The sequence below is a fragment of the Ictidomys tridecemlineatus genome, chromosome 12, assembly GCF_052094955.1.
Source record: "Ictidomys tridecemlineatus isolate mIctTri1 chromosome 12, mIctTri1.hap1, whole genome shotgun sequence".
Taxonomy (NCBI): domain Eukaryota; kingdom Metazoa; phylum Chordata; class Mammalia; order Rodentia; family Sciuridae; genus Ictidomys; species Ictidomys tridecemlineatus.
In genome coordinates this window covers 31,481,850-31,506,401 of record NC_135488.1, presented here as the reverse complement: position 1 = coordinate 31,506,401, position 24,552 = coordinate 31,481,850, and the positions used below count along the sequence as shown (strand labels likewise).

Sequence of the window (24,552 nt, the reverse complement as noted above, 5' to 3'; positions counted from 1 at the left end):
GCGAGTCGGAGCAGGCTGGTGAAAAGTCACGGATTCTGGAATGCTCTTTCAGTTCCCTGGTGACCCCCTACAGCAGGGGCCTGGGGGCTGCAGGCTGCTTTGGGAAGCTTCTTTTTTAAAGTACTTATTTGGAAAAAAAAAAGCCAAATACCTGTGTTGAAAAGTAGGGTGCAGGCTGAAGGGGCCGGCAGGGGCTGCCTATGGCTCTGAGGTTCCCGGTTTCCGCTGTTGAAGAGTGTGCCCAAGGTCAGGGGGAGGGGCGTCTGCTCTTTTATTTATTTATTTTTTAGCCTAAATGGATAAGTGAGGTCAGGGCAGTAAGGAAGAAGGCGCCACCTGAGAGGCCCAGGCCCCTTCAGACCCTCCCAGCCAGGGCTCAGAGAGGCAGGACAGCTTGCCTGCTGTGGGGCCCCCCTGTGCCCTCCAGACCCCTCCTCCTGCTCCAGGGCCCAGAGGCTGACCTGTGGCCACAGTAGTCTGCCATGAACTTGGCACTCGGGCTCCAGCTGGTTTCCTGCGCCACATAATCGTTGTTTGTCTGGAATTTCACTGAAAAGAGGTGTCCTGGTTTTATCTGGCAGCTCCGTGGCAGCTGTGAGCCACATGAAGCATCTGCCCCGCCAACACCAAGTCTTGTCATTTTTTTTTTTCTTTGTGTTCGGTATTGGGGTTTGAACCTGGGGAGGGGTAGGTCTCGGCCACTGAGCTACATCTCCAGTCCTTTTTTATTTTATTTTGAAAGAGGGTCTTGCTAAGTTGCTGAGGGTGGCCTCAAACTTGCAATCCTCCCTCCTGGGTCTCCTGAGTCTCTGGGATCTCGGCATGTGCCACGGGGCCAGGCCCATACTTCACCCTTTGTCCACTGTGTCTGGGCCTCTGCCTCCTGTTGCACCTCAGCTGAGACCTCTTGGGGCACGCGTGGCCCCGCCACCTCTCCCCTTCCTGTGCCCTCAGCTGGCCCTGCTTGCCAGTGCAGCATTTTTCTGCTGGGCCCTGGTGCACTGGGCACACGCCAGCCGGGTCCCTTTCCTCCTACAGTGGGTGTTCTGAGGGCATTGGCTCCAGCCAAGTTAATGATTTACAGTTTAGGACTGGTCATTCAGGTCAAGTGATGGACGGTGGTATTTTTCCTCTCTGGATCAGTCCAGAACCCTTTGCATTTACACAAACTCTGACTCTACTAATAGAACAATGCCGGTCTAGCTATTAACCTGGGTAACAGGGAAGCCGCCCTGGGACACAATCCACATAGTGGCCTGGGGGTGCAAGTGAAATAGGGGTACGGCCACCCGGGGTCTGGCCCTTTCTCCTAGGGAGGGTGGGGCACAGGGCCTCCCTGTAGACCGGACCACACCCCCCAGGCAGGCCCTCCTCCCCCCAACCACCCGGGTGCTTGGTAGCCAGAGGCTACACCCGGTGAGACCCAGCAGGGTGCCGCCCCTCCCCTCTGACAAGTGCGGTGACTAGGGACCTGAGGGCCGGTCTTCCCCAGGCAGCTAGCTCCTTGGCAGCTGGACTCCTATGGACTCTTGTCCTCTCCCTGGCATTCATCCTGCCTCCCTAAGGAGATAGGTCCAAAGGCACTGCCCTGAGAGTGGGCCCCAGCAGGGGGGGAGCAGTTCCACAGTGCCTTACTGAGAGCTCCTATGCAGGGATGCCCAGGCTGAGAGATGCTGGCCGTCCTGAGTGACAGGGCATAGAGGATGCCAGAGGAGAAGTCCCCAGGTCCCCTCTCTGCCTCTAGGTCTCTTGCTCCTCTCTTCCTTAGACTGCTACCTACTGGCTGACACTGACACTAGCAGTTATTTGTTATTCATTGGAAACTCCAGTTTTGGGGGGGGGGTGGAGGGGTAGAGGGGTGGAGGGGTGGGGGTGTGTCCTTGTTCTTATTCACCAACTCTGGTGTGACCCAGGGCTGAGGCCAGCTGCTCCCTTAGGCTCTCGGGAGTCCAGCAGGTATGAGGTTCTGAGCTGAGTGAGTCAGAGGCAGAGCCCTAGGGCAGGTATGGACCCTCTGTGTGCTCCACCTCACTAACCCAGGGCGTGATGCGTGGCCCTGCATTTCCCTCATCTTTTTGCTTGAACCAATAACAACCAGCTTAGAATGGACACTCCAAACGTGCCTTTCAAAAAAACCTAAAGTACAACTAATGTGAGCCTATATTTTTAGAAACTGTTGTGAGCCAGATGAAATGAAAACATCTCCCGGCTCATTCCCGCAGGCAGGCATCTTCTGGAGGCTCCAGCTCTGGTAACAGAAGCACTCCTCTCCCCCGCCCCCCACCAAAGCCCATAAACTCATCTCTTTGGACCAGTCGGTCTCTTCAAGACTGTTGGCAGGATTCATAGCACAGTCTGAGATGGAGCAGACAGCAAGAAAAGGGATCTTGGCTCTCCTTGATGGCCCCTTCCTGTTGAGCTGGTATGAAGGGCTTGGAATGAGTCACCTTTTAAAAGATTTTTTTCTTTGCGGTACTAGGGGCTGAACCCAGGGCCCTGTGATGCTCTACCACCGAGCTCCATCCCCAGCAAGATTTTTTTTTTGGGGGGGTGGGGATTTCTTTTCCTTCCTTCCTCCCTCCCTTCCTTTCTCCATCACCCCAGTTCTCCCTGGGGATTGAACCAGGGCCTTGTGAGTGCCAGGCTAGCGCTCTACCACTGAGCCCCATCCCAAGCCGCCGTCTTATTTCTGAAGCCGTCTTCAGAAGGGGGCTGTGAACAAGTGCGTGAACTTGGACGTGAGACGTATGCTGAGCTGCATGTTGAGTGATGGCTGCGCATCTTGCTGAAGGCACTGAGGATGCCCTGCTTCTTCCCATCCGGCTGGGAGGTGGGGCATCTTCCCCAGACTGAAGACTAACACTCAGGCTCTCTGCTTTTCAGCCATTGCTGAGGTGCAGGAAGACACCAAGCTGTCCCCAGGACCTTTCCCCAGGAACCTGCCAGCTGACCGCATGCCACTGTCCTCTGTCCACCGCCGCGGGGTCCAGCCTGCCTGGATGTTTTCACCAACCCAGGCAGGAATACCACATCTGGGGAACACGGCTGTCCCCCAGGTGACCTCGGCTGCGTCAAAGCTGCCACCTATTGCCTTTAATCACACAGTTGGACACATAATACTTTCCGAACACAAAGATGTCAAGTTCAATTGCTCCATCAGTGTACCTAATATCTACCAGGACGTTGCCATTACTTGGTGGAAAGACGGGAAGGAGCTTGGAGCCCATCATTCCATCACCCAGTTTTACCCAGATGACGAAGTCACATCCATAATTGCATCCTTCAGGTGTGTGTGCTTTCTGTTTTTCTTTTTAGATGTTATTATATTGAAACAAAGCCTCCTGATTTAAAACAACAGACCAAACAGCCGTTCTATTCCTTCGGTTGTCTCAAATAGGTGAGCATCTGTTATTGTTGACTTCTTTTAAACTGAGCCCCACTAGGATTGTTAGCGGATAATTGGGGGTGGGGGATGGTGGCTACCTGTCCCCTGAGCTATAGGTCAGCATCCAGCGCAGCTAGGACAAGAGCTCACCAGTGCCAGGAGCAGTGGTGCACACCTGTAATCCCAGAGACCCAGGAGGCTGAGGCAAGAGGCTCCAAAAATTTGAGGCCAACCTCAGCAACTTAGCAAGGCCCTAAGAACTCAGCAAGACCCTGTCTCAAAAAATAAATAAAAATAAAAAGAGCTGGGGATGTGGTTTGAAGGTTAAGCACACCTGGGTTCAATCCTCTGTCCTGTAGCGGAAAAAAACAGACAAACAGAAAACTTCCACTAGTGAGCAGAAATAGTGCTTGTTTCTTTGCCGTGGTGGGGATCAATCCCAAGACCCTGGGCATACTAAGCACAGGTTCTGCTTAGTATGCCCAGGGTCTTCCCAGCTCATGGGAAGGTGTTTTTCAAGGGGCTTTAGAAGGTATCAAGGTCACCTTTAGTGGAGACTTTAAAACAGTTGGCCCTCCCATTCCCTGTATTCACCACATTGCTCTGCCCTCCTCCCCCAATGATCTGTGTGCCGCAGTCCTCAGGCAGGCGGGCAGAGGAGGTGGAGGGTCAGCAGCCTAGGACATGAGGCAGGTCTTTGGCTGCCCCTCACACCTCAGTTTTCCACTTTGTTCAGCAAGAGCTAGCAGGAGGAGCTGGGGAGCTAGGGAGCCACCAAGGCGGGAGGTGTGTCGGGACTGATTCATTCTACTAGAGATGGAGCTGCCCGGTTCATGAGCCAGCTGCTGCTTTCTCACCCACCCTTTGGTATCGTGCACTTCTTCTGTTATGCTCGAATTCGGGACCCCCAAAAGACCACCAGAGACCCAAGATCGATGTAAGCAGCAAAGAGGTGTTTATTGCGAGCTAGCTCCGTCCTCCGCGTGCACACAGCAACTGGTGGCGCTGAGAGGCCCCGAGCCCAGGGTTTGCAGCAGTTTTATGCACTCTTTGGGGAAGGCAGGGACCCCACATACATCATAGCATCTCTTAGCAAATCATCACACACCGTGGGAAAATCAAACAACAACTCTTAACATTGATTAGCACATTCACTGGCGGAACAAGTTGCATAGGGGTGATTGGTCAGTACAAGAGAGGGATTCCTTTGAACTGATTGGTTTAGGCCACGAGGGGTGTACGTGCTGAACTACATGGTTTCCCGACATGTTATCAACCACCATAAACTACTGGGGGGTCATCTGGCATCCCAGGTATTTCCCTGTCTCATGCTGATGGGTGGCTGCTAGGGGGTTGCTATGGATTCCCACCTAGCCTGACTGAGTCGGGACACCTGGGGCAGCAGACCTCTCCTGTTATTTGTAGATAAACAACTCAGCAGGGTGGGTATGTGCCTAGGAGTGCTCTGTGGGTTTTTCCAAGGACAAGGGTCACGCCCCCTTCCTTGGACAGGCTTTGCTCTGAGATAGAGGCTGGTATTTCACTTCCTCTGAAGCTGTTGGGTTGTTGGTTTGCTTCTCCCCACTTCTCTTTTGTTTCTTAGCTTTATTTATTAGCATGTATTAATTTTACATTTGTGTGTGTGTGTGTGTGTAACTGGGGATTGAGCTCAGGGGTGTTATAACACTGAATTATCTACCAGCCCTTTTAAAATTTTTCTTTTTTGGGCTGGGGATGTGGCTCAAGCGGTAGTGTGCTCGCCTGGCATTCGCGGGGCGCTGGCTTCGATCCTCAGAACCACATTAAAAAAAAAAAGATGTTGTGTCCATCAAAAACTAAAACATAAATATTAAAAAATTCTCTCTCTCTCTCTCAAAAAAAATCTCTCTCTCTTAAATTTTTTTTTTTACTTATTTATTGTAGCTGGGATTAAACCAGGGTTACTTAACCACTGAGCCACATCCCCAGCCCTTTTTATTTTGAGATAGGGTCTCATTAAGTTGCTTACAGTCTCCTAAATTGCCGAGGCTGGTTGAACCTGCGATCCTCCTGGGATCACAGGCGTGTGCCTCCGTGCCAGGTCCTTTTTTAAATTTTTGGAACAAGTCTCGTCTCACTGGGTTGCCCAACACAGCCTTCAACTTTTGGTCCTCCCGCCTTAGCCTCCTGAGTAGCTGGGGATTACTGGCGGGCACTGCACCCAGGTTAATCTGACATCTGGATGAGGTGCAGGGTGATGTTTCAGCAGCACACAGTGCACTGTCCAATCCCTTAGTTAACATTTCCATTTCCTTATGTGTTTGCGGTCTTGGAGCCTCTCCTAGGTCATCCTCAAATGGACCACAGGTTATTGTGACCTGTAGCCTTCCCACTGCGCTGCAGGCAGTAAAACCCCTCCTCCAGCCTCATTTAGGTTTTGGTGCCTGCTCTCCGGGTGCAGTAGGAGCAGGAACCATCCGGGGATCCTCCCGCCCTGGATCGAGGCAGCCGCTTGGACGTGTCCTGGGTTCACTTTCCCTGACCTGACTCTTGGCAACGTCCCGCTCTGGGTCATGGCTTTCCGTGAATCATTTTGTTTTCTTTTCAGAAAGCCACCTTGTGCAGGGTTGAGTCACTGTCAGTTTAGTCTGTCAATACTTGCACGGAGAGGTACTTCTCTGCCCTCTTGGCCCAGGTCATAGCTTGCTCCTGGGTCTGCCGAGGTCCCCAGGCAAACAACATGATTCCATGTCTCCTCTTAGTTGTCTTAACTCTGTCTGGGTTTTTTATTTTCTATTGTTTTGTTTTGGAGCTAGGGATTGAAACCAGGGGCACTTAACCAGTGACCCACATCCCCAGCCCTATTTTATTTTTAATTTTGAGACAGGGTCTCTCTAAGTTGCTTAGAGTCTCACCAAATTGTCAAGGCTGGTGGTTGGTCTCGAACTTCTGATCCTCCTGCCTCAGCCTCCTGAGCTGCTGGAATTACAGGATTACAGGTGTGTGCCAGTCCACCCAGCCACGCGCGACATTGGACTTTTTATTTTTTATTTTTTTTGCGTTGGCTACAGAATGCAGATGCTTTACTGCTGATAGATGCAACTTGGGATGAGAAAAGTGAAATCATCATTTAGTTACAAATGAGGGAGGAGTTGTTTGCAGGCTTAAAGAAAGAGAAGGCTGGCACATGGGTCTCACTGGGTGTCATCTGGGGGGAGTGCACCCCTGTGGCCTCTCTGGGTATGGCCAGCCATGTGTCCCTGGGTCAGCTGCCACATCTCCCAGCCTCCTTTCTATGGTGATGGACCAGTGCCTGGCAACTGTGGGAGGGTTCCAAGGACCCAGTGGAAGAGCGTTTGAGTGGGAGAGTTTGAAGCTCAGCATAGGTCAGGGTCTTAGCTGTTAGGGCCCAGAAGGAACTCGGTGACGCTTTGAGAAACATAGAATTAATTTTGTTGCTTGTATTCAACTTACTATGTGTACACTCCATTCTAAAGGAGAATAATCTTATCTACCTCAAAACCAAGCCTTAAAGCAGGCTTCCTGGTCAGAAGTCGCAGGAATGATGACCACTCAGCTGACCTGGGTGGCATTCATGACATCAAATACATCTTTATGATGTACTCCAACTTTATGAAGGTCGGGTTCAGGTGCCACGGTGTCTGTCAGGTGTGATTCCAGGAAGTCAGAGTGACGTCATCAAGATTATAAATGTGTATGGCATTGCTCGGCATTGAAGGACATTGAAGACCCTAAACTTGCTATCCTTCAATTGAGATCTCTGAAGTCCCCATTTGTAGGGTGACTTGCCTAAGGTCAGGCGACAGCTGGCTGCTCATGAAATCATAGGAAGAGGACACAAAGTGTAGAGTATGTCTTGGCAAGGGTTAGGGGACCCAGCAGAGAAACACAGCCTGCAGAGCTGGTCACGGGCTGTTCTCCTATGAGATGTCACTGTCATGTACAGCAGTCCCTGTAGGTAGGTGTGGGTGGAATTTGCTGGATTTTGGAAATGAGGAGGTCTCCAGACTGAGGGCCCCACAGTTTGTATCTGCACTCATCTTTTAAGCACCAAGACTTTATAGGTGGCTGACCAGCCGCTGCAGCTGGGCCTCTGGCCGGGATCACAAGGGTATCAGTCACAATGCTGTTGCTGTCGCCAGCCTGGAGAAAAGGTCAAGATCCAAACCAAAGTGCGGGTCTCACTGAGTGAGAATTGCTTTCACGTCATCCTGCAGTCAGAAAAATCCCAAGTCCAGGGCCGGCCCTATTTAACCTTCTTAGCTGCACTGGTCCCTGGTTATGGCTGCAGATGGACTGGAGGGAAGGGGATCCCGCTGCAAGGGCAGGGATGGCGAGGTCCTGGTAGTGTGCTGAGGTAGAGTGCCCTGGGACTTCAAGTCTGGCCACGAAGTGTCATTTTAAGGGAGAAGGGCCCAGCCTGAGGACCAGGGGGAGGGAGCTTCTGACCCTGAGTGACCACATCCTGCAGTCAGACCTCCGTTCACTGAAACTGGAGGGGAAGAAAGATGGAGAGGTCAGGAGTTCAAGAGCATTTAAGTACAAATCCCACATTCTCTGGAAAGATTAGAGATTGGGTACTTCTTCATGAGATGATTCCTGAAAGATTTTCACAACTACTTGGGCTTAGCTTGTGTGTGTGTGTGTGTGTGTGTGTGCGCGTTAAATTTTTTGAAAATGATAACATGTATATTTCAAAAAATCCTTGGTGGGACCACAAATTGGTACAAACACTCTGGAAAGCAGTATGGAGATCCCTCCAAAAATTAGAAATGGGCCAGGCTCGGTAGCACACACCTGAATCCCAGTGGCTCAGGAGGCTGAGGTAGGAGGATCCTGAGTTCAAAGCCAGCTTCAGCAAAAAGCCAGATGCTAGGCAACTCAATGAGACCCTGTTTCTAAATAAAATACAAATTAGGGCTGAGGTTGTGGCTCAGTGGTCGAGTGTCCCTGAGTTCAATCCCTGGTACCCCTGCCCCCCCAAAAAAAAATTAGGAATGGAATCACCATTTGACCCACTTATCCCACTCCTTGGTATATACCCAAAGGAGTTAAAATCAACATACTACAGTGAGGTAGCCATATCAATGTTTACAGCAGCTCAATTTACAATAGCTAAGCTACAGAACCAACCTAGGTGCCCTTTTACAGATGAATGGATAAAGAAATTATGGTATATATAAAGAGTGAAATATTATTCAGCCATAAGGAAGAATGACTTCATGACATTTGCCAGTGAATGGAACGATCTGGATCTGGAGACTCTCATGCTAAGTGAAATAAGACAATCTCCAAAACCCAAAGGTCAAATGCTTTTGCTGATGTGTGAAAACTAAACCACAATAAAGGGAAGGAGAGAAGTTCAGTAGATCAGACAAAGGGGAACAAAATGAAGGACGGGATAGGAATAGGAAAGACGGTAGAAAGAATCTAAGATAAACTGGGCATGGTGGTACACGCCTGTAATCCCAGTGGCTCTGGAGGCTGAGGAGGAGGATTGCGGGTTCAAAGCCAGCCTCAGCAACAGCGAGGCACTAAGCAACTCAGTGAGACCCTGTCTCTAAATAAAATATAAAATAGGGCTGGGGATGTGGCTCAGTGGTTGAGTGTCCAAGTTCAATCCCCAGTACCAAAAAAAAATAGAATCTAACATAATTTTCCTATGTACACATATGAAATATACCTAAGTGCCCACCCACAAGAATGGGGTCTTAATTAGAATAAAGTATATCCCATGCTTGTATAATTTTATTGAAATGCTTTCTCCTGTCATGTATAACTAAAAAAGAACCAATAAAAAAAAAGGGTGATGTAAAAAAAATTTTAAAAGCAATCACCAGGAAAAAAAAATATATAGGGCATTATATATATGTATCTCCATATCTTACAAATCCCCCCCAAAAGTCTTTTCAAGCATATGTAAGTTTAATGTTCTTGAAATAAGTTAGTCTTCTATTATATAGATGATTTTATATAGCCTCTTTCATTCATGTTGTTATTAACATAATCTTATAATGTCATATTCATTACACTCGTTAACAAAAACATTTCCCTAGATTATTAAAAGTTTTCAAAATACTTTAATGGCTGCCCTTATGCCTCTGTATTTTGTGATTGTGAAACAGAAGCAAATATAGAATAATGCAAATAAAATTAAAAAGGGAAAGCAGTAAGTTATGTTCCAAATGCCCAGGTCAAGGGCACATCCATTGGAGGAAGTAACTAATGCGCTGTTTCCTGCCAAGTGCCCCCTGAGCTGAGTCTACTTTATGCTAATAATTCACCTTTCATTTGTCTTTTCCCTGTTGATCGTGGGTGTCTGGTGGTGACGGAGCCAGGAGTCATCTTCCCGGGGTCGGGTACTGCATTATAATGGATGGCTTGGTGATTAAGGCTGAAAGCCCACCCCGTTCTCTCCTGTCCAGTCCTGGTCCATGTGAACTCCAGCTGCAAACTCCCCGTTACCAGCCTCCTTTGCCTGAGTCACTGGGCTGAGCTTCCTCCTGGGTTCTCTGGCCCGTTACCCTCCTCATCTGCATCCAGTGCCAGCTGGGCGGTAGGGTGGCCATTCAGCCAGGCCCCGGATGCTGCTTGGCCCAGACCTCTTCCTGGAGTCTCCAGGGGAGGGTGTAGTTTGTGGAATAATTAGCCCTGAACTCTAGGATAGCACACAGAAGGCCTCTAGCTTAGATGGAAAGGCCCCTTGCCAGGGTCAGCATTCTAGAAAGGCAGAGGCCATCAGACAGCAAGCCCGGGGATACCTCAGTCTCTCAAGTGCAAACAGGAACCAAGGTTCTAGGAATGGGCAGATCTGGCTGCTGGGGGACATGTGGTGAGGGGGAGTGTTTGCTTTCTGTTTGGTCGGGCGTCTGCTGCAGTCCCAGTGCTAAAGAATTATACTTTCTCAGTTTTCTTTGTTAAGATGTCAAGTGGGTAGTTTGGGTCCCCTGAATCCTGATTCCCTTGGGGTCCCCTGTGTCCGAGCAGGCTCTTGGCTGCATGAGACTCCCAGTGCTGTGCTAAGCCCTCCTGCGCTTGGCCTTTGTGACTGATTGGTACATGGTGACAGGTCTTCATCTTGATGCTTTTGGTGGCCATGAAAGTGGGATTGTACATGAGCAATCAGCAGAAGGCTAGAAAATGAGAACTGAGCCAAACCACTGGCAGGCAGGTGGCCGCAGAGGCCCGATGGTCACCGACTCACTTCACACCCCCGAGATCCTTGGCCCAAAGCCCTTGCCCTGGCTTCTCCGGCATCTCTCATCAGCCCTGTTTCAGAAGCAGGAAGCTTCTCAGTGGGTCTTTGTGCTTCTTTATTACATCATTTTTATTTTTTGTTTTTTATCATGGTAAACGACCCAGAACATTCCACCCCTTTTTGACCGCGTAAGTCACCCCCATCCACACTGATGTGCCGCCAGCCAACCACAGAACTTTTCTACCTTCTCAAACTGAAACCCTGTCCCCCTTGCACACGAGCTCCCCATTCTTCCCTCCCACGGCCCCTGGGATCCACCTTTCCTTCCCTCTCTGGAAGCATATAGGTGACATCGTACATTACCCCCCTGCCCCTTCTCATTGCTTTTAGAGATTCCAGAGCTCAGCAACTACTTAGGAGCCTTTTCCCAGCAGAGCAGCCCAGCGTGGCAAGACCGAGGGCCAGGGACTACTGTGAGTTGGCAGAGGGTCCTGGGGCCACCAGCTGGACTGCCCTGAGTGAGTGGTGCAGCTACCAGGTGGTTCCTGTCTAGACACCGTGGCTGACTCCATCGTCCTCTTCTCCTCCCTGGTTCACATGTCTGAATTTGGCCAAAGCCTGATGAGATTTCTGTGTCATTTTTTTTTTAATGCAGCGTGTACACATAATAAAACAGTCTGACTTTTTAGAATTTCTCTCCTCTGCTCCAGCCCCCAGCCACCTCCCCATGGAGAGCTGAGGTTGCCCATCCCTTGGGTGTCTTTCCAAAGATGGTTGATGCCATCCCAGGCATGTTTGTGTGTGTGTGCGCCAGTCCCAGGAGGGGTGCTAATCTAATATGGTATTACTCATGGCTGTGGTGGAATCAGTACCCAAGGGTCACATTTTTGGGTGGCTGTGGAAGTTCTGTTTTTGGCTGAGTCATGCACTGTGCTATAATTATATTTTACTTCTTGCATGGCTTTTTTTTCTTTGTGGTTTTCATTTTTATTATTGAGTAGCGTCTTGATTTCCCTGAATGCAGCAGTTTCCTTGCTTGCTGGTTTGTTCAATACTGATGGCTCATTCTTCCCCAAATTGGAGAGGAAAGTCCTACGTCCTGTCCTGTCACAGTTGCAGAACTCTGAGCTCTGATTTCCTCCTGGGAGACACCTGTCCTGGCTGCCTGCCATCTCAGGCTTCAGTGTGGAAAGGATCCCCTCCCGCGGGGGCCCAGCTGTGCCTCCTCTGTGCTGCCCCTGGGACCCCACTCCTCCTGTGTTCCTTGTGCTGCTGCCCTGAGCCCAGGTCCTCCTCTTCCTGGCTTTCCCTCTGGCATCTCCAGCCCTTATCCACTAACTTTTGGGGACACACATGTCCAGAAATGCCCCTTTCTCCATTCTGACCTTAGGGTCATTTGGATAGATACAGAATTCAAATAGGAAAATCACTTCCTATTGTAATTTTTTGTGGGGGGGTTACTGGGGATTGAATTCAGGGGTACTCAACCACTGAGCCACATCCCCAACCCTATTTTATTTATTTTTTAATTTTTTAGTTGTAGAGGGACACACAATATCTTTATTTATTAATTTATTTTTTACGTGGTGCTGAGGATTGAACCAATGCCTCACACATGCTAGGCAAGCACTCCGCCACTGAGCCACATCCCCAGCCCTATTTTATATTTTATTTGGAGTCAGAGTCTCACTGAGTTGCTTAGCACCTTGCTTTTGCCGAGGCTGGCTGTGAACCTGAGATCCTCCTGCCTCAACCTCCCAAGCTGCTGCACCTGGCACTAAGTTCTTAAAGGCAAAGTTTGGATCGGTTTCCCTTTGTGCTCTGCATCCTGGTTTTCATTCCTGGGCTGGATTTCCTTGGTGGTTGGCTTCAGGTATTCCTGGGCATTTTGTGCAGTCTGGTTCCTACAGTCCCAGGTGTGTGGCCAAACTGACGCTTAGATCTAATGGTTTCTCGGGCTCTCGGGGCCTCTGCACAGGTGTGCTCCGCATCCCGGGCTGGGTGTACCCCCTTTCAGCAGCCTTCCTGGTGCCACGCCCTGTGTCCCCCAAGAGCTCCTGTGTGAAGGCAGGAAGATTCAGAGGCGATGGGACAGGTCAGGAGAGCTGTAACCTTACTGTGCATCCTAGTTTGAATGAACTCACTGGCCGGTCACTGTAGGCAGGTAGGGCGTGGCCAGAGGAGGTGGGTCCCTGTGGGTGTGCCCTGGAAGGGAGCCCCTGCCCTGTGGCCCCTTCCTTCTAACCCCTACTTCCCGCTGCCATATGTGAGCAGCTTTTCTCCACCACGTCTTTCCGCCATGATGCTGTGCTTCACCTTGGGCCCAGAGCAATGCACTTGGCTGACCATGGGCTGAGACCCCTGAGTTGTGAACTAAAATAGACTTCTTCAAGTTGTTCTGTTGGATGTTTTGGTCACAGCGAGACAACGCTGACTGAAGCACCTTCTTGCTGGGTCATATGATAAGCTTGTTGCTGCGGTGAGGCCCCCAGCTTTGGCAGAGCCAGTCTTCCAAGGCCTGGGTGTCCTCTGCCTGTGCCATCCCCCAGTGGGCTCCGTCAAGCCCTGGGCCCTGCCTGGAGAGCAGGATGGGTGGGGTGTGGAGTCTGTGGGAACCACGCCTCTTCAGTGCCGGTGGTTTGCCTTGGAGCTGCAAAGCCTAGACTGGTCAGCCGTATAGAACCCTCCGGAACTGCTGAAAGGCAGGGTTGCTGCTGAGCAGCCAGTGGTTTTCACCCTCAGTGGCCAGGTGCCATGAGACAGGAGCCTCGAGCCTCCTGCTTCAGGCCCTTCCCATCACTGTGACATTTAGGGACTTACGGGGACTCAGCTAGCCCCTACTTGGAGGTACTTGGCCTGCAAGGTCTCTTTCGTCTCTGGTACCCTCTAGGTATTGAGATATGCAGCTACGGCCCTAAAGCATGGCAGGATCTCGCCTTTCCTTGACCCTGACCCCCCACATGTGCACGATGCTGTCACCTCACCTGGTGCACTCCAGAATCATACTCCCACTGGAAGGGGAGGGAAAGGAAGACAGAGCATCCCAAGGCAGAAGAGTACTGCTGGGGCCTGTTCATCAGGCAGTGCAGGCAAGAGCCCTGTGGTGCTGCTGGACACCAGGAAGGAAAAGGAGGTGCCACAGCGGCCCTGACACCCCACCCCCACCCCAGTCCTCACTGATGCTATTTTTTTGTTCAGTTTGGTTTTTTGCACTGCAGATTGAACCCAGGGGCGCTTAGCCACTGAGCCACATCCCCAGGATTTCTTAATTTTTAATTTCTCACTAAGTTGCTTAGGGCCTCACTAAATTGCTGAGGCTGGCCTTGAACTTGCAATCCTCCTGCCTCAGCCTCTCCTTTACTCAGAGGCTGCCAATTCAAATGTCCATGACATCTGAGAAATACCTTATAGCAGCCTTTGGAGGTGTGAACCAGACAGCTGGGTACCACCGCCCAGCCAAGCTGACGCATCAAGTCAACCATCACAGCACGCAGCAAAGAAGGTGAGGAACTGCATGTTCCTGTGATAGGGGCTCAAAATAATCCTGCAAATATCTTGATGTATTTTCTTTGCAGTATAATCAGTGTTCAGCGTTCAGACAATGGGTCGTATGTCTGTAAGATGAAGATAAACAACGATGAGATTGTGTCCGACCCCATCTACATCGAGGTACAAGGTAAGGCCAGAGGCTGGGTGTCCCATTGCCCAAGAGCTGTTTGTTTTAGGGCTTGTAATAAACATTTTGTGTGCAGTGTTCTGGCGTTTGGCCTATCTCCCCTGCCCCCCCCCCTTTTTTTTTATTTGTAGAGGGCACAAATATCTTTATTTACTTATTTTTATGTGATGCTGAGGATCAAACCCAGGGCCTCACATCTACAAGGCAAGTTCTCTACCGCTGAGCCACAGCCCCAGCCCCTGGCCTATCCCCTTTTTGACTCTGTAAACTTTGCAAATCCATCAGCAACGAAATTTCACAAGATCTTCTTTTTGGACTTTAAATCATAGTGAAATTAATTCAGTCATTAAAAGCCTGAGCTTTATACTAGCACCAGAGGAGAAATCAAAAGGGACTGTGTGTGGACCTCCTTGTCCACAGTTGTTTACATTTTAAAAAACCTGAGGTTGTCCAGGCGTAGCGGGGCACACCTCTAATCCCAGCGGCTCTGGAGGCGAGGCAGGAGCATTGAGAGTTCAAAGCCAGCTTCAGCAACGTAGTGAGGCCTTAAGCAACTCAGTGAGACCCTGTTAAACACCCTTGGGTTCAATCCCTGGTACCAAAAAAAAAAAAAAAAAAAAAAATTGCTAAGGACTTTTTTCGTTGCTGTCCAGTTCTTGGAGCTGGCACAGGTACTGCCCCCTTGGGCAAGTGGCCCTTTGCGTGCTACTGGGCATTCTTTCCTGTCTTGCTTGTGTTTTGGTCCAACACGGGAGGGTGGCTGGTTTACTGGACTGGGTTAGCAGCTGAGTCTGGACTATTCTTGGGGCTTCAGGCCCCCACAAGTTTCTCTGGGCACATAGCTTGAAGAAATTCCATGCCCTATTTCACAACATCACATGGGTTGTCAGACAGCAGATAAGGTGTCTGCCTTTGAGGAACCTGACCAGGTGGGAAAGGTGAGCACAGGTGACCCTGGGCCTGCGGTCCTGCAGGTGGGGTTGGCGTGTCTGGGTCTGCTCCTCCCCTGGGTGCTCCCCTCCCAGGCATCTGCATCCCTGCCCTCGAAAGTGCCCGGCCAGCAGAGCCATCAGGTCCCCTCTGTCTTTTCTACTTTTTCCTGAGCCTCCCCATCGCAGGCTGTAGAACAAGCTTTTCAGCCACAAGCGTTTCCATCTAAAGGCTCAAAGGCTCCTGCGCTACCCATTCTTTTGTGAACCTGAACTTGATACCCACTGGTGCCGCGGGAGGGAGGCAGGAGAGAGGAATGGGCAGAGGGTGGGAGAGGTGGAGACCAGGAGGGGGCTCTTCTGGGAAGTCCCTTTGGACCGCTGCTCAGGTCTGGCTGTTAGTGGGGGGAGGGGGTCTCCTAGATTTGCTGCTAATCTGGGGGAAAAATGTAGAGGACATTTTTACTTATTAGAATTCCAGGGGGGGAGGGAACCCAGGAAAGAAACACATTAAGTTTTGGAAAATCTTGAAACAGGAAAAGGAATCCTATTTCACCAATGTCCCACCTCAGATCTGGAAGATTCCAGCTCCCAGAGAACACAATTTGAATGCCTGGGGACAGTGGGTTTGATCTGCCAACATTTTAGACCCATGCCCCCCAGATGGTACTCACCGCCTTCTCAGAGATATTTTCCAAGCTTCCCTGTAGCCCTGAGTCTGGAGTCACGGTAGGACATCTCAGGATCACAACAACCACGGAGCTGTGTCTGTCCTGTTTACCTGAGAACGTGCTTTGGAAAGTGCGCTGCCCCACACAACTGTCTGAATTTTGCGGGGTGCGTGTGCTGAAGCGCCAGCCCAGGGTCTGAGCGTGCCAACCGCCGTCCGGTCTGGATTTCAAAATCCGTTTTCACACACGGGAGACTGGCCTCCACACTCGGCCGCTGTATTACGTAGCTTCTCTGTTTGTTCTGGTGAGAAACCTGCCCCCTGGTCCAGGCTTCAGAACAACACTTCAGAACTGTCCCCTGCTGGTCAAACCAGTTCTGAGTCCCCTTTGGCGACTGTCCTAGAAAGCCAGCTAGAGACGGACTGGCAAGAATGACCCTCTGGGCTGTTTTATCCAAATTTAGGGAGTCCATTTCAACCTCAAAGTGGGACACAAGTCTCCTGTCCCAAGTGCTGGTCAGTTGGGACCCCCCACGGGCTCTGCTCCTGATCTGGGTGGGAAACACGCTGTGGCCTGAACTCTCTCTGCAGGACTTCCTCACTTCACCAAGCAGCCCGAGAGCATGAACGTCACCAGGAACACCGCCTTCAACCTCACCTGTCAGGCCGTTGGCCCCCCTGAGCCCGTCAACATTTTCTGGGTGCAAAACAGCAGCCGCCTTAATGAACAGCCCGAAAAATCGCCCTCCGTTCTCACCGTGCCTGGTAAGCCCAAGCGGGTGCTCGGGTACTCATTCATTATTATCACTTTTCTTTAATTTATGTATTTATTTGATCTCGGGCAGAAGAGATCAAAAGCTTGGTGACCTGGTGGCTCACCATCCACCGGCAGGACAGAAGGGTGAGAGGCGCGGGTATGGCCGCCGAGGTTAGGGGGCCAGGCGGATGGGCAGGCAGGTAGGGACCACTGTGGGAGGGTATCAGGGGCTGGGCTTGGGAGTGGGCGAGCGCACTGCTCTGGTGGTCAGGTGGCCAAGCAGGTGACTTTGAGCATGGCCGAACCAGCCCGAGCCCTGCTCACCACCCCGTGGGAGACGGCAGCCCTGGTCCTGCTGCCCCTGCAGGAGCTGCACCTGCGAAGCCACCAAGGTGAGGACCTCACTGAGATCAACAGCAAGAAAGTGGCCACTGGGCACTGCAGGGGCAGGAGTCTGAGTTGCTGAGGGACTGTGGCTGACCTGCCTGCCACTCCTCCATAGGCTGGATTTCCACGCAAACAAGAGTGCCCCCGCTTTGTTCCCTACCCTGGGGACAAGGCTGTTCACAGAGTTGGTCCCTGTGCCCCTGACTGCCCCTTTCAGCAGCATCTGGAAGTCCCCTCCCTGCTGTGCCTGAGGATGTGCTGGGCATTGGGGACACCCTCCTCCTCTGTATTGAGCCTCCTTCTGGGCGGGGGTTGGGGGTGAGGGTCAGTTCTGGATGTCAGCACCCTCCCCCCATCCTGGCCCTGCTGCTTCTCCCACAGTGGCCTTGAACTTGAGTCTCCAGCCCTACCCCCTGGCATTTCTGCTTGCTGAGTATGTAGACATCTTAAAATGCAACCCTCCATCACCCCAGACTTGTTCCGCCCCGAATTCCCCTTCTGGGTAAATAATGTCACCCACCGCCCATGCTTTCTTCCCTTTCCTCTTTTGTCACGTTGAGTGCCATCAGCAGTTCTGAGTTCTGCCTGCACAGTACAGCTGACTCGGCCCTTTCTCCAGCCCTACTGCTGATCCTGTGATCCCTGTCACCGCCAGCTCTCCCGCACTGGCCTGTCCCCACTCCTGTCCTCTCTCCTTAGCAGTAGACCATGTTGGTCAGCCATTTGCTGAAAACCCTGCTGTGGCTTTAGTTGTCTTGACTGTCGCCCAGAGCCCCTCCTGCCTTGCTCCTACACCCGGCTCCTCCCTCTCTCCTCCACCCTGTCATGTTCCTTTCTGCCCCAGGACCTTTGCACTCTCTCCTTTCTGCCTCAAGTGTCCTCCCCTCTGCCCTTCCTTCCATCCACAACTGGAGACTCCCTCCCTGATTACCCATCCCCACCCTCCACTGACTCCTCCTCTCAGATTCTTCCATTGCAGCTGTCCAAGTCCTAGGTCTCCTTATGGGTCCTCTCCAGGAGTTCACCTGTGTACCCAGGGCCTGAGGCAGGGCCAGGCCTGCAGCAGGGCTCAGCGGCTCCTTAGGCCGTGGGTGGTCAGCAGGGGAATGCCAGCCCTGGGGACGGCCCCTGCGGTGCTTTTCCAACCCTGACTGCAGGAGGAACTGAGGGGTTTTTCTCCCTTCATCTGAGTTTTGAGTTTCTCCAGGTGGTTGATAACTAAGCAAATTCTGTGCTCAAAATCTACCTAACATCAGGCTCTCTGCCCTCTGTAGGGTGACGGCTCTGCAGTCCCCTAAGAGACACTTTGTCCATCTAGATAAAGTTGACATACGACGCAGTGTACGCATTCCACACGGCGAGCGCAGATACCGGGTGACCAGCAGCTCAGTGTCACTGTCCCCTCCGAATGTCCTCGCGGTCCCTGCTGGGCAGTCACAGGCAGCACTGCCCCTTGTCTGTTATCTTGGGCTGGTTTTGCCTCCTCTTGAACTTCACGCAGGCTCCCCTGGATGGCATGGTGTCTATGACCACGTTCCTTGCTGTGGCACCGTGTTGTCTGTGACCCCGTTCCTTGCTGAGGCGCCGTGAGGGTTATTTCGCGGTAGTCATCCACTGTATCAGGCGTGGACTGGTTTATCCATTGGTTGAGAGCAGCTCGGGCTGATGGTGGCTGTGGGCTGTGATGGATACTCGAGCCAAGCACATTCATTTGTAAGTCTTTCGGTGACTTGTGTTTTTTACTTGTTCTTAGCAAACACCTAGGAACAGAGTGGCAGGGTCACACGGTGGGTGTGTGTTGAACATCTGAAGAAACCACCAAACTGGTTTCCCAAGCGACCATACCATGTTCCATTCCCCGACACAGAGGGTGAGATCCGGTTGCCCCCGCTGTCACAGGGCCAAAGCCACCCGGCTGGTCCCTTCCCACCAGTTCTTGTGGTCCCTGTAAAGATCAAATGTGTTGCACATAGTAGGTGGCATGAGTTTATTCAAGGGATAGGAACAAAGGAAAAGGGGACACTCTTGAGGGAGAGAGTGGGTCCCCCAGGGAGGAGAGGGATGACCTGCCCTCTGCCCTCCAGTTTTATTGACTTTTGGTTCTGGGGATTGAACTCACGGGCACTCCACCACTGAGCCACATCCCCAGCCCGATTTTTTTATTTTGAGACAGTGTCTCACTAAGCTGCTCAGTACCTTGCTGAGTTGCTGAGTCTGGCTTTGAACTCTGGATCCTCCTGCCTCAGCCTCCAAGCTGCTGGGATTACAGGTGTGCCCTGTAAAGCAGAAACCAGGGAACAAGAATGAGGCACCAAGAAGGTTTATTGGGGGCGTTCTGGGCGAGGTTCACTGGCCCCTGAAAGGGTGAGGGCCTCGGGGCGGGAAAGGCAGGAGCAGTCCTAATAAGGAAACTGGGATGAGGAGCCCAGGCCATCTACATTGCAGCCGAGTTTAGGGTCATCGTGTCTGTCGCAGGTTGGTCAGGGCTGATGCAAGTTGACAGGGCGAACTGTGGTGAACTGTGGTGGTTGGGGTCCGTGCCATGTCAGCTGCTGATTGGCCATTTCGGGTCTCCTCCGCCAGGTGGAAAGTCCCTGGCCACAGCCCCCTTGAAAGGGAGGGGGAAGGCAAGGCTGCAGACCTCGTGCACCACCACCACGTCCAGCTTGCCCTCCAGTTTTATTGGGGGTCCCAGGGACGTTTCCCAGGAGTCCCACTCAGGCCCACTCCTTGGCTTTGACTGACAGCAGGATTGCCGCAGACTTCCGAGACCCCACAGCGAGACCCCATTGCACAAGGTCTTACCCAAGGAGGGGAGGCTTTCCTATTACACGCAGAAATCCAGGACTCTGCCTAAGCTGGGCCTAGGACTCCTTCTTACAGGTGTTGTGGTGGAGGGCTTGGCTCTGAATAAAGGTCACAGAGGGGCCCCCTGCAGGGTACCTTTTGTGCTGCTCATTTGGGAGGAGCCTGGGCCTGCATTTCCCTACCTACCCCCTGCACATAGGGGTACTTGGGTGAAGAATGCAGCCTTAAGCCAGGCTGCAGGGAATTTGCCCTTTCCAAGAAAGCACGCAGGTCTGCCCGGCACCTTGGGCCACTCTGGGCTCATCCCCTCACCTCGAATTCCTGCTGCTCCCAGCACCACCACATCCTTGGTGACACTAGATATGGTCAGTCATCTTAATCCTAGACATCCTAGTGGATGTCAGGTCATCCAGTATTGGGATTTTAATTTATTTTCTTGACGTCTGATTCTAGATTAGACTTAGAAAAGATTTCTGATCTTGGGCCCATCTTTCTTTCTTTCTTTTTCTTTTTTTTTTTAAATATCAGGGATTGAATCCAGGGGTGCTTAACCACTGAGTCTCATCCCCAGCCGTATTTAGTTTTTATTTTGAGACGGTCTCAATAAAGTGCTTAAGGCCTCACTAAGGTGCCAAGGCTGGCTTTGAACTTGTGAACCTCCTGCCTCAGCTTCCCAAGCTTCTGGGATTACAGGCATGGGCCACCCCGCCTGGCACAAGATGAAGTTTTGAGATATGTGTACGTTGTATAATGCTATTGAGTTAACCAAGGTGTTACCTTACACAATTACCATTTTTTTGTGTGGAAAACCATCTGTGTATAGGAAAGATTTCTGAAAGTTCAAGGACAACTTGGGCATATTTTAAATTCTGATACATTTTAAACTCCTCCTCAAAGGACCTTGGCCATTTTGCACTTTCCTAGAATAGTACTTGCAATGGTAACAGCCTTTGGGTTTTGCCAGTCTGATAACTCTCTCAGAATGCACTAGTTCCCCCTTCCCTGAGGTTTTGCTTTCTATGGTTTCTGTTATCCATGGTTAACCAAGGTCCAAAAATACCACATGGAAATTTTCAGAAATGTGAGGGAGAGAAAGACAGAGAGACCACACTCACATCGTTTTTATTGTAGTACATTGTGGCGATCCTCCTATTGTGCTGTTAGTTGCCTTTGTTAAGCTTGCAGTGTGTCTAAGTGGTCAATGAAGCTTCACGATCAGTATATATTCTAGGAAACTCCAGTGTAGCAGGGGTCAGTACTGTCCACGCGGTTCCTCGCATCCCCTGCAGTGCTGAGATCTCTCCCGCTGGTAAGGGGTACTTCTGCATCAGATTCACCCCTCCATCTATTTCCAGGAGATGTCTTTAAGGCAGGACCTGAGATGATTCTGGGCACATCCTCAAGAGCTAGTTCAGTGGCTGGTGCAGGGAGGGCAGCAGTGACCAGCCGGAGGGCTCACAGGGCAGCATTGGCAAGAAGACGCCTGCCCGGTACCAGGTGGAAGTGGTCACTAGCATTTCATAGAGAGCTGGACTCAGCTGTTGTAGAATTTCCAGGGTAGAGACAGATGGGACCTAAATGAAGAACTCTTACTGAAACCACCGAGTTGACGTTCTGCCCTGGTTTCTAAATGAACAGCACCCGTTGCTCAAGCACCCTTTCTAGTTGTGAGGCCGGTAAGTAGCTGGCTGCTGACTTCTCAGCAAGAGTGTTTTTTTTAAGAAGGGAGACCAGGAGAGGATGGGGACAGGGGACCAGGGTGGAGGGAAGGGAAAGAGGAGGTAACGGAAAACAGAATTCACCAAATTATGTTATGTGCAAATACAAATATATCACAGATTCCCATTATTTTGTATGATTATAATTATAATGCACCAATAAAAAAGCATTTTTTGTTGTTCTTTTTTTTTTTTTAGAAAAGAATACTTTTTTCTAAAATTTTTTTTTGAGAGAGAGAGAATTTTTTTTTTAATATTTATTTTTTAGTTTTCGGCAGACACAATATCTTTGTTTGTGGTGCTGAGAATCGAACCTGGGCGGCACGCATGCCAGGTGAGCGCACTGCCGCTTGAGCCACATCCCCAGCCCCTAGAAAAGAATACTTTTACTAGGATTCAGATTAATGATATCAAAAGAACTTGTTAAATGTACATTTCGATCAATTCTATTTTATGACAATTTCCATCACAATTCATATGGCTTGGGCCAGGTATGGTGTTGCAGGCCTGTAAACCTAGCAGCTCTAGAGGCTGAGGCAGGAGGATCAGGAGTTCAAAGCCAGCCTCAGCAAAAGCAAGGCCCTAAGCAACTCAGTTTTATAAATAAAATACAAAACAGGGCCGGATATATGGCCCAGTGGCCAAGTGCCCTTGAGTTCAGTCCCCAGTACCCCACCTCCTCAAAAAATAAAATTTGCCTGAGCATGCAGCTGTGCGCCTTTGCTTTGGCTCCTTGGGGATGGGGTGACCAGCACCCAGCACCTCTGCTCAGCCGGCCCGGAATCCCACGGCTCTCATCAAATGCCCGTTTACTGCAGAACTGGTGCTCTGCTGTGCAGGTTGGGTGATGTGATCTTGCAGCCACGTTAGACACCTGAGGCATTGCCAGGTTCTTCCCTCTTCCCAGACACCCGGCAGTCACCAAGATCTGCACGTCATCGTCCTCAGATGCCAGCTCAGCCCCTCCCTCCCTCTGCTTCTGCACACTGTGGCCTTGAGTCAGACTTTCCTGGCTCCTCCCCAAGACTTTTGCTGTCACATCCTAACCACGGTCCTGGGCTGCATGTCCTCGTGCCCTGTGCCCCCAGCCACCTACATAGTGAGTCACTCTCTGCTTCAGCAGAGGGATGCCTCTAAAATACCAGGTTATCGTTTCTGGCTGGACTTCCCAGTACCCGCGGGTTACTACCACGCAGTGCCTAAGATCCTCTGGTCTCCTTCCTGGCCTGCGTGGGGAGTGGGGGGCTGCTCCCGAGGCCTAATGAGCCTCCGGTGGGACCTCAAATGCACCGCGCCCTGGTGCCAGACCTTTGCCAGTTCTGTGAAGCTACTAGAATGGGGTTTGTATTTTTTGCCAGTTCTGTGAGGTGGAATCCAGGGCTCCACCTCTGAGCCCCGCCCCAGCCCAGGACTTCAGATCCCACGTGCAGAACTGGAGGGGGCTTGGGTTAGTCAGGGAGAGCCCCGCGTGGCACAGGCCACCGCCCACCCGCGGGGACTCTGTCAGGCCAGCTCTTGCTGAGTGTTCCCGGGCCTTTGGATTTTGTAACGCTGTGCAAGAACTGCAGAAAAACCTAGTTACATCCATTTTTAACCTCGCCCAAGCTTTGGTTTGATGCCTGAGTCCCTCCCCAGGCGCATGCTGGGGGACTGGGTCAGAGACCCCTCTGTCTTGAGCTGCCTGTGTCCCCCACCCACTGAGGAGGCTCACAGGGGGACCCAGCCCATCTTGACACTGACCTCTGGGGGCTCTTGCCCCATCCCTTCTACCCAGAGAATTCCACCTGGGGACGTGGGTTAGATGGGCCTGGAGGTTAGACCACTTTGAGCAAGCTTATTTATTTTTTAGTTTTTTTGCTGTGTAAGCATGTTTTTTTTTTTTTATTTGTTCTTTTTAGATGTACGTAACCCTAGAGTGTATTTGGACATATGCTACATATATGGAGCATAACTTCCCATTCTTGTGGTTGGACGTGGTGTGGAGTTTCTCTGGTCGTGTGTTCATATACGAACACAGGAAAGTGATGTCCGATTCATTCCACTGTCTTTCCCTTTCTCATCCCTTCCCTTCATTCCCATTTGTCTAACCCAGTGAACTTCTCTTCTTCCCTCCTGCCCGCGTTATTGCATGTTAGTATCCGCCTATCAGAGACAATATTCTGCCTTTGGTTTCTTGGGTCTGGCTTATTTCACTTAACACAATCGTCTCCAGTTCCACCCATTTACCCGCAAGTGCCATACTTTCATTCTTCTTTATGGCTGAGTAAGAGTCCACTGTGTATGTGAACCACATTTCCTTTATCCGTTCATCTGTTGGAGGGTACTCGGGTTGGTTCCATTGAAATACTCATTTTGAAAAGGAAGGCCATATGCTTTTCCCCTCTCGATACAAATTTTCCTCCCCTCTCTGATATAGAGCTGTCTTTAAGGCACAAGAGCCAAGGGGCTTTGTCTCTAGCCAAGCACAGGTTGCATGCGGTGCTGTGGAGGTCACTCTCTCCCGCTGACCACAGGACCCTGTTGGAGAACAGACCAGTTCTTCCCAGGGACTCAGCAAGGGGACAGCCTGTTCCTGTAGGGGTGACTCAAGGGAGCTCCTGTTGGGTGACAGACAATTCTCTGGCCATAAATCTGTACCTGGGAGTAAAACTAGAGCCGCTTCCTCCTCCCCTCCCCCAAGCCACACAAGACGAAAACTGGCGCGGTCTCACGGGGTCTGCCTTGGGGTGAACAGCAGTGTACCCAGGCCTCTCCTGGTTCTGCTCTTTGTACCAGGAGGATATAAGATCCTTGTAACCCGTGGGTGGGGACGGGGTGAAGGGTGCACGCGGACTCCGCTAGTGTTGCAACTTCTTGTGAAACTGAAAGACTTTCAAACTAAAAAAAAAAAATTTTTTTTTTTCCTTTTAAAGAAGCACTTTGTGGGGGGGGGGCACTGGGGGTGTTGCTCAAGGATGAGGCACTTGCCTAACGTGTTCAACGTCCTGGCTTGGATCCTCAGCACCTCAAACACAAACAAACAAA

General features: G+C 51.1%; 1 protein-coding gene and 1 long non-coding RNA gene across 3 annotated transcripts in view; one reads left to right on the top strand and one right to left on the bottom strand.

Moving 5' to 3' along the window:
• Mertk (MER proto-oncogene, tyrosine kinase) overlaps positions 1–24,552 on the top strand; it is a 97,440-nt gene that overhangs the window by 16,245 nt on the left and 56,643 nt on the right. For both annotated transcript variants that reach the window (XM_005340237.5, XM_078028303.1), the window contains exons 2-4: positions 2,884–3,286; positions 14,159–14,259; positions 16,450–16,623. In XM_005340237.5, the coding sequence (XP_005340294.2) occupies positions 2,884–3,286; positions 14,159–14,259; positions 16,450–16,623 (678 nt within the window). The remainder of the gene's footprint in view (positions 1–2,883; positions 3,287–14,158; positions 14,260–16,449; positions 16,624–24,552) is intronic.
• LOC144369170 (uncharacterized) lies at positions 4,324–10,201 on the bottom strand. The gene is made up of 2 exons (XR_013428661.1): positions 9,670–10,201; positions 4,324–7,877 (listed from the first exon to the last, which is right to left on the bottom strand). It is a non-coding gene; the product is annotated as an uncharacterized LOC144369170 (long non-coding RNA).